General features: G+C 42.6%; 1 protein-coding gene across 1 annotated transcript; it reads right to left on the reverse strand.

Annotated features, from left to right (window-relative positions):
- Window positions 1-8,261: 8,261 nt before the first annotated feature.
- LOC123059680 (uncharacterized) lies at window positions 8,262-8,959 on the reverse strand. Its single transcript, XM_044482186.1, has 2 exons — window positions 8,917-8,959; window positions 8,262-8,801 (listed from the first exon to the last, which is right to left on the reverse strand). Exons 1-2 carry the CDS (start codon window positions 8,945-8,947, stop codon window positions 8,407-8,409), a joined length of 426 nt encoding a protein of 141 aa, XP_044338121.1. The 5' UTR covers window positions 8,948-8,959; the 3' UTR covers window positions 8,262-8,406.
- Between the last annotated feature and the right edge of the window lie 341 nt (window positions 8,960-9,300).

Consider the following 9,300-nt stretch of genomic DNA (forward strand, 5'->3'; position numbering starts at 1 on the left):
TTATATGAACCTTCTGACAGTGCATTCTTTTTGTTTTTTGCTATTTCCACTAATGTATTGTGTCTGTTATTTGTTTTTATCTTACATAGATCGTACCATGCAATGTGAGATTGGCATTCAATGAGCTCGTCACAGACACCGTGACCTTCGACGCTCTTGGGGGCCCATACACTATGCAGGTCGAGAACGGGCGAAAGATAACCCAAATAGGAGGAGATGATTGGGATCGTTTCATCGCCCGCATGCGTCTTAGTGGGGGTGAATTTACCAGCTTCTCCTTCAGAAGAGATTGGCCCAGGATTTCTGTTATCTATCTAAATTTGATTCCGGATAGTGAGGATGAAGTTCATGAGGAGGAAGATGGTGCTGATTCAGATGATGACGATTCAAATGATGAAGAGAACCCACTTGTTGAATACATGTATGCCCAAGGACTCAGACTTGGCGACGAGGAAATCGGCAACCTCTGGGACACGCTTCCGCTACGTGAAGACTACCTAGGGAAGCCATTCATGACCCGCCTCACAAGGACGAATGTTAAATGACATATCATGGTATGTTACTTAGTGTGGTAATTACATGATATGCATGCTTAGTTAGTGTAGTAGTTCATATGATATGCATGTTGTAGTACTGTGATGAGAGACCTAGTTTAGAATTCATTTAGTGAAGAATTTTATGACATGCATGTAGTGTAGTAATATGCGATGATATGCTTAGTGTATGCAGTAATCTAATGATATGCCTAATTACTGTAGTAATTTGATGCTTGGCGTATAGTGTAGTGATGTGATGATATATATGCTCAGTGTTGAATCCAATGATATATGTGTCTTGAAGTGTATGATTTGTTGATAATTGCACATGACATGATCATATATCATGTCAACTGTTTTCAGAAATTACCTAAGAGGTTACTTGATAGCTGTGGCATCGACCCGGACGAAGAAGGCATGGCTGCTGGACTACGCCTTACCAGAATGGGCTCCATCACCAGCTATGCCTATGCAGTGGACACGGACGGTCACACTGTCTTGAGCAGGGCAGGGTGGAAGAAGTTCCTTCGTGCCAAGAATCTTCGGGTAGGACAGGACATCCTACTCACTGTTGCGAACACCCGTCGCCATGACTTGAGGATGATGATCACCATCCACCTCATTTAGAACTGGGGTGGGCCATGTATCAATGTGAAATGAACTTGTTATGTTAGTTCTTGTTTGCGAGTACTTATCGTGTATTACCGTACCTATATCTACTCATATCTAGGTACTATTGCTTGTGATGGATTGCAACTATAATTAACTGGTAACTAATGCTCTACTAGCTATGATTATTCCACTGTGTGATGTTTTATAGGATGTAGTGTGACATGGTAACTATTATATATGGTAGAGGCTTGTCTTTAAGACCTTGTACAATGCAAGGTGCTTAGGGATGTGCTTCCACTGTGTGATGTTTTGTACGTGCCAGGTTGCAGTATGAAATGCTAACTGTTCTATATGGTAGTGGCTGGTCTCTAATTGGACCGACATGTTAAACTAGTATCAATGGTAGAGGCGTTTCGTTATGCGCCACATCCACCAGTTCACATAATTAATTATCCAAAGATTAAGGTATGAAACCCTTGGTCATACATAGCAACATTTCGTTCCAAAAAATTAAGGTACTTCCACATTCAAACTAACTAATACTACAAATTCGAAGGAACTACTTAATACATTAACATCACATAGGGAAGTAGCCCTGTTCCAACGGCTTGAGAAATGACGAACAAAAACTGAAAGAAGAAGGATCAGCCAGTAGCAGCACCATCAGCCTCCCAGCCTCACAACTTCAGCCAGCCTGGTGAACTCCAGTTTTTTTCCTGCAAAACACACATGTGATGTTGGAGGCAAGAAAATAAATATACCATGGGTCTTGTCATGGCATCTAATCGCACGAAATGCTAGTACAAATGATGGAGAACAAAACATCCAATATGAGAAAATTCATAGGAGTTCTAGATCCATGGATACCATCAAGAAAAAATGCTCAGTTTTAATTCAAACACAAGACTTGGTGAAAACATGCATATTTCATATCAGCAACATTGATATGGCATCTTTGCAAGCTTGGGTCAGTGACTTTTCTTGTGTTTCATGGCGACAATAATTTTAACAATAAATAGACATGAAATTGACCCAAACTCATGTACAAAGTTAGGCCATATGATGCATGGATTAATTCACACATAAATGACAAAATGCCAACTTTGTATAGAATTTGCAGTACCAAAATATTTCAGTGTGTACCGGTGTGTACTGAAACTGCAGTAGTGAAATAATTCAGTGTGCATCGGTGTGTACTGAAATTGTAGTAACGAAATATTTCAGTACCTACCGGTGTGTACCGAAATATTTTAGTGTCTACCACTACAACATTACAAATTTTGCCTAGGGCAGTACCGAAATATTTCGGTGCCTACCGGTGTGTACCTAAATATTTCAGTGTCCACCACTACAACATTACAAATTTTGCCTAGGGCAGTTCCGAAATATTTCAGTGCCTACCGGTGTGTACCGAAATATTTCAGTGTCTACCACTAGAACATTACTAATTTTTCCTAGGGTTCATATGATGCCTAGGGTTCACATACATCATAATCCATCCTCCAAATCCATGTACTCAAATGTTCATGCAATTCATTGAGATTAAAATGCCATCTAGCATTCCCTCTCTGAGCTATTACGATCAGTATCACCACGATGTAAGAACGAGCAGTAGGAAGATGAGGAGTGGGGAAGCTTACTCTAAACATAGCTACCGCCGCCGTTCGGATGAGGAGAGCGGCGAGGGAAGCGTGGAGAACGGCGGGGAAGCGAGGTCGCGACCACTGTCCTCCTCATCTTGTGCTTCAGAGTCTCCGGTGAATCGGTTGGAAGCTGCACAATCTGCAACGGCACCTCGTGCACGGTGGGTTCCTGATCCAGTGGATGCTCTACCCTGGATCTGAACGCCCACCACCTCCGCCTGGTCCACTCCCTAGACGAATTGGCCTGCTCCATCGCCTAGAGGAGGATCTCGATCTTCTGAATCGGTTGCGTGGGCGGGGGGAAAGCTTTGCCCTCCCCTTCTTCGTCGAATTCTTGAGAGTGGCCATTGCCGTCCAGCTCATCTGCCTTGTGTTGTCAAACCAAGAACGGATCTCCCTCAACCTGGCCAACTTGACCTGGTAGCCACCGGCGATCTGCATGAAGTCGCTGTTCTCGCCGCCGGCCATCAACTCAATCTGCCGTGGAAGAGGGGGTGGGGTGGGTGGGGGGGTTGCCTGAGTGGAGCGAAGTTGCAGCAGCAAGAAGGAGGAGATGACTGCGGTGGACTTGGAGGAGAGGGAGGAGATGGCCGCCGATGAATAATTGTGGAATGTGTAGCACCATGGCGGTGGTTATGCATTCGACGAGAGGGGCGGCGCGTGCAAATTTTCCTAGGACTAAACTGCCCCTAGATTAAAAAGCGTCCCCACCTTGTCACGAGTACCGACCCACTCGTTTTAGTACTTTCGTGTACTTTCATCAGAGTACTACCCAGTACTTCATATTTGTCTGCCGTTAGATCGACATCAACGAACGGTTCTAAAAAAGCCCAACCACTCTAAAACTTGTATTAGTATATATCTTGATTTATTTTTTCAGAAAAGAAAGTTTCAGATTTATTTGCAAGAAATACAGAAGCAATGGTTGTTGGGTTCATTTTTTTCTAATTTGCAAAAGTCTGAATGTTCCCTTTGCCTAAATGCCTGATTTCCATGCTTAATTTTCTAGTACACCATCCCATGCTTATTTTCCCCCATTAATCTTTTGCAGCAAAAAAATGTCGGATGAAGGCGGTTGTGCGATGGACACGGGTGATGAGATACTTCTAACTGATAGCGATGATTCAGCTCAGAGTGGTGTCCGCCCATTGCTGCAAGCACCAACTTCCTGTATGTCTATCAAGCATGTTGTCGAGGTCATTCAGACTTTCAGCGAGTACAAGCGATTTCTTGTTAAGAGCATTGGGTTTGGTGGAATGCTTTATCTCCAAATGCTGCAGAAATTAAATCTTAAATTCAGCGCCTGGACAATGAGCAAAGTAAGCACCACCTGCGGGCCATCGTCCTGGCTGAGAACAAAATGCTGCCACTAGTCAACTATACATCAACCTCCCACACGATGCTGCCACAACTGTCTTCTGTCAGAGGAGTAATGATCTTCCCAGTCACAAGTATGTATCTCGTCTTGGATTCCAGACAAACCCCTGGTGCAGGGGAGTTGTCCCGTACCCATCACAAGCTGGTGTTGCTTAACTAATTGAACATCACTTCATGACCGCTGTAGATAGCGAGCTAGTGGGGTAATTGCGCGCACCATTTATCTAATTAAATTCACCATATAAAGCATGGCTATTGTTTCTCGTATTCCTGGTACTAACAGCATGACCACTTTTTTTGTAGGAACTTTATTGTTCACGAGGAGCCAAGATTTATTAGTATCACAGGTTTTGTCATACGCGGTCAGTTCGTTGGTAACAACATAATTGGTCATGAACTGATGTACATTCTTTCCGTCGGTTTGCTCAACTTGATTATCAAGCCGAGTCCGAGAACCCGTACTTAAGTTGGAGGCACCCAATTAAACCTGAATTCTCAGGAAGCTTCTTAGTTCACTACCCGTGACATCTTCCACCATTCTTCCAGATGTATTATTTGAATTCAGTTTTCACTTTATTCCATTTTTTGTTTACCACACGCCTCGATGTGCAAGCAGACTCTTGTGTTGTCTAATTCCGACTTCTTGCACATGGTATCGATCCAGAAGTAGCTCTCTACTGATTCTCTGAAGTATGATCTAACATCGTCCCAAATGGTAAAGTTGTCAATCGCATTTTTCTTTTCCTTCATTTTTTGGGTACCATCTTCAACTCCATGTATTCACAAGTCCCTTTCATATGTCGTTCCATCTGTCAGTTCATCACTGCAGTCCTTAATCAATGTCCTTGATCCTCTGTATCACAAAAATGCATCGGCTCTTACGCATAAGGATCGTGATCAAGCAACTGCTTGGAAGCTCCATAGTGCATTATTCGCATGCCTCCATGAATTCTATGTCGGATGGCCATCGGTCAAGGAAAACTGGCGGATGAAGCATGGACCTACGACAGATGCCATATTTTCCTCGTAAGTGACAACAAGACGTCACTAATGCCCTCAGCTCAATCATTATGTTTTCAATCTGAACCATATGTTTTTTCGCATTATTTTCAGCGCTGAGTCAAGTGCATGCGCCATACACATTGCTCGACAGTTTGATGGGGAGAAGCTTAATTAAGTTAACACTTACCAAGGCAAGTTTCATCTCTAATCCTCCTCATTGCTGTATGCTTGCATCTACACATCATATGCCTTTTGTTTTGCAAAATGAACACGCAAACCTCTGTTGACACATCGATACATATTTTGTTCACAGCCAAACATTTTGAAAACCAAGAACGATGCCTTGCATGAATGCTTGAAGCTACGGGGCAACTTCTCAGAACTTTCCCACAAGGCACTGTGGAAGGTTTTAGCGGGATCCAACTCCGCCTTCAATGACTAGGGGTGGGGACCTGCATTTCGTATATAGCTGACAAAACAATCAAGTCCCACGTGTCGTAATTTATTCGTCCCCATCTCGTAGAGTGCTTTTGGGTTTTTAGTTCTTACTTTTGGCTTTTCGGATTTCATATCTGACTGAACCATGTAATTTACAGAATGATGCATATCATCTGTTCACCGTACCCTTAAACGTCATTCACCTGGTTGTGCTATGGCATGTTATATAAATCTCGTTTTATCTATGTTTATTATGAGCCACTCAGTAAATAACAACATGCCTTTGTAAGTAAATTGTAGATAACCTTTATGGGTTTTAACGGTCCAAACTTTTCCCAAATGTCTTAAAAAAGGAACTTGTATTTGTCTACAAGATTTACACAAAATGTCAAATCCAAGATTACCTCTGTCACATAGCACTTAATTCTGCACGTACCACAAAGGTCTATTGTATCAACACCAATGCTACAGGAATGTACATCACACAAACATTCCTGCCATTTTTGGTGGCATTTCTTCTGCTCTCCGACAAACATAAATATAAACATTTTTGGTGGCATTTCCCATAGCATTTCACATGAAAGCCAAACACCAAATTTTGTCATAGACACATTTGAACTAGTAAATCAGTCATTTACATAGAGTTTCAAAGCAAACCACATTTGAACCAGAATGGGATGTCATCAGTCATCACCAGTGATCACACAGGTTCCATCCGAAAGTCCTGTCCTCCAATCCCTAGGAGGTATGGACACAAAATACACACATTTTCCCTTCTTCGGCATTTCAGTCTAACCATTCGTAGTGGGGGCAAGAAGCACCCCCACACCAGCAGGAGGGATGGGAGCTAAGACAACAAACCCCACCCCACTGTGTTGGATTTTGCACCTAATTACTACTTCGAGTACACAATTCATTCGACATTAACACATATTACATAAGTAGATAAAGAGGCAAATACTACTTCCTTGCCAAGAATGGCACATCCTCGATCATGAAGCTTGGGAGTTCACCCTTGTTCCCCTTCATCGAAATCACCTCGTACGCAAACTGCTTCTGCAGGTAAGCCAGCTCATTCTTGAAAACATTTTTTGAGTTTCACCAGTTAGTCATTTCAAATCACAAAAAAAATCATACATCTTTTCATCTCTAGGATTTACACATTTTTCTTCGTACCTCACCCGGTTGCCTCTCAAGATACATGCCATTGTAGTACCTCCAGTAGTGCCCAAGGTAGATCCATCTGTCCTTGCTGCAAAGGATCACAGATATAGAGCTCAGGCATGCACAAGTCTTTTTTTGTAGGCCCAGATGTACTTGTACAACAAGATACTAACATCTCACATGGCTCTTTCATGTTGTAGGCATATGTGACGCTCCAGTCGTCCTCCAGAACATACCAGTCTATGAAGTGGTCACTTTGGACTCTCTGAAGTGTTATCAGTACCAGGTTCACATTCCCCTCGTGTTTCACACTCATCTCATCATCATGAATGCTCGTCTCCGCTGGATCCATGCCAAGAAGAGTTCTTTCCGCAACGTCCACAACATAAAAAGGAGAATCCGTCCATCATTGGTGCAGGAAGGAACAACTGCACATTTTTAAAAGTAGAGCAAACATGAAGACAGGTATGGAATTCATTCCTTTTTCCCTACAATGCAACGAAATATCATCCAACTGTCATTTCACATACCTTCATTGTCCACTGTAACTTGTACCGAAGTACATCTTCATCCATCATTCTGGCGAGAAGGTCATAGTTCAGGTCATCAGAGTTATACATCAGGTGTTCCTGTTAACAAGTGTCTCTACTGTTAGCTAATGAGTCTATACAGCAGGGTGTCCCTGATGAAAATTTTATCTACTACCAGTAAATGAGATAGTTGCTCATACCACAAATTGGATGTTGAATAGATGCCTCCACCTTATCTTCCATTTGCCATACATCTGTGCATCCTTACTAATCAGCATACGTGAAAAGGTTGTCCAGCCAAGTATTGTTAATTGACCATCAGGCCCAAACTCATGTATGAAATCATCCCCATTGAGGAGGACCAAGGTCATGACCAGGTGCTTGAACCATTTCCTGCACATATTTTCCCCATTTGGGTGTAGAGGTATTAAGTTTTTTGATAGAATCGCATGCAAATTACCAAAATGAAGGACAAATAGCAAGGCCCACCTGTCACGATCACTCCTCACACTATGCACCATTTTGTCATAGAATTGCAGTACGTTTTGAGCAATTCGTATTTCATGTCTTAGCCCAACTCTACCAGGAAACATTTCCCCCATCTCATCCTTCACCTCAATCCTTACTATCCCCACTGGCAACCTTAGATTCATTGCCATTCTTTCCGACACAGGTGCTGCAAAATCAACAATTTCTTGTAAGCAATCAAAAAGGTTTTCAACCTCCATATATTTTTCTTATATCCGAATTAATATAACAAAGAATTACACCTGTTGCCCTGCCAGCACTCTAATCTCTAGTGCTTCTCTGAACCAACGGATCTCTATCCAACTGAACTTGCGGGTTTAACGCGCCTGCTGCATTGAAAGAATCGTAATTAGCTTCTAATTCAAGATAGTGGCATAATGGACACGACAGTATCACCTAAGTTCCTTTCAGAAAAAAATTCAAGCCACAACTTATTTTGTACCTCGACTCATGCTGTCCGCCAGCCTTGCTGCTACCCTTGAGCTCCCGCCAACTTCCGACACTTCCATCATTTTTGCTTGGAAGTGTGAATCTTTAGCTCCTATCTCCGCAAACACATCCATTGTCTTCTTCACATCATCTTCTGCATGGTCCTATCTCCGCAAACACATCTATTGTCTTCTTCACATCATCTTCTACGTGGTCCCTGTTTATCTTCCCACACAAATTACGTAACAACCTCTTTGTGAACAGAACATTTTCCATTGATCCAAAGAAACCTCCAATGATACTGTACACCTTTGGTAAGTTCACATTGTTCTGCCTTAAGTGTTTTACGAGGTCTTTGGTGTACACATATGTGTGCTTGTGTGACAGCCAGTGGATTGTCTCACCAAAATTCGGTGATAGCGAGTGGTTGTGAGTATCTCTATGCTCTGCAATGTACCATCCGTTGTCCTCTGCTCGTAGTAGCCTTATTAGAGCAGGGCACTCGCAACGACATGACCTTGTGTTCTCAACACATGTTTGCCCTGCGAAATGGTTTCATGAAAATTCAGTGAGTTACTTAATTTTGTCGACACCACATGCAGGACACAAATCTGAATTTTATGTCCCAGCACAAAAAATAAATTTTCTCACACTCACCGAGCAACCACAAGCTATTTCCTGCATGCATTTGGTCCTCTCCACATTGATCCCACTCTTCCCATAACGAATGCCAAATCCCTTCTCCCATGAGTACAAACTGTAGAAGTCATACGCTTCACCCACCGAGTCGAATGTTGTGCCGATAACTGGTGTGATAACATTGTCGGTTGTGTTCTCAGCATAACTCCGCACAGTCTTCTCGAACACACTGATGCGGTTTGGAAAAGGCGGCCTGCTCTATGCAGCAGCTCCAATCCTGAGCCTGCAAACACAACCACCTTCATAACTTACCAACCAGGATTCACTAAGCATGCCCCCACTACTATATTTCAAAATGCATGTAAATTGAAGCACGATTTAAGAGTACTTCATACCAATTTG

Source organism: Triticum aestivum, chromosome 3A (genome assembly GCF_018294505.1).
Source record: "Triticum aestivum cultivar Chinese Spring chromosome 3A, IWGSC CS RefSeq v2.1, whole genome shotgun sequence".
NCBI lineage: Eukaryota > Viridiplantae > Streptophyta > Magnoliopsida > Poales > Poaceae > Triticum > Triticum aestivum.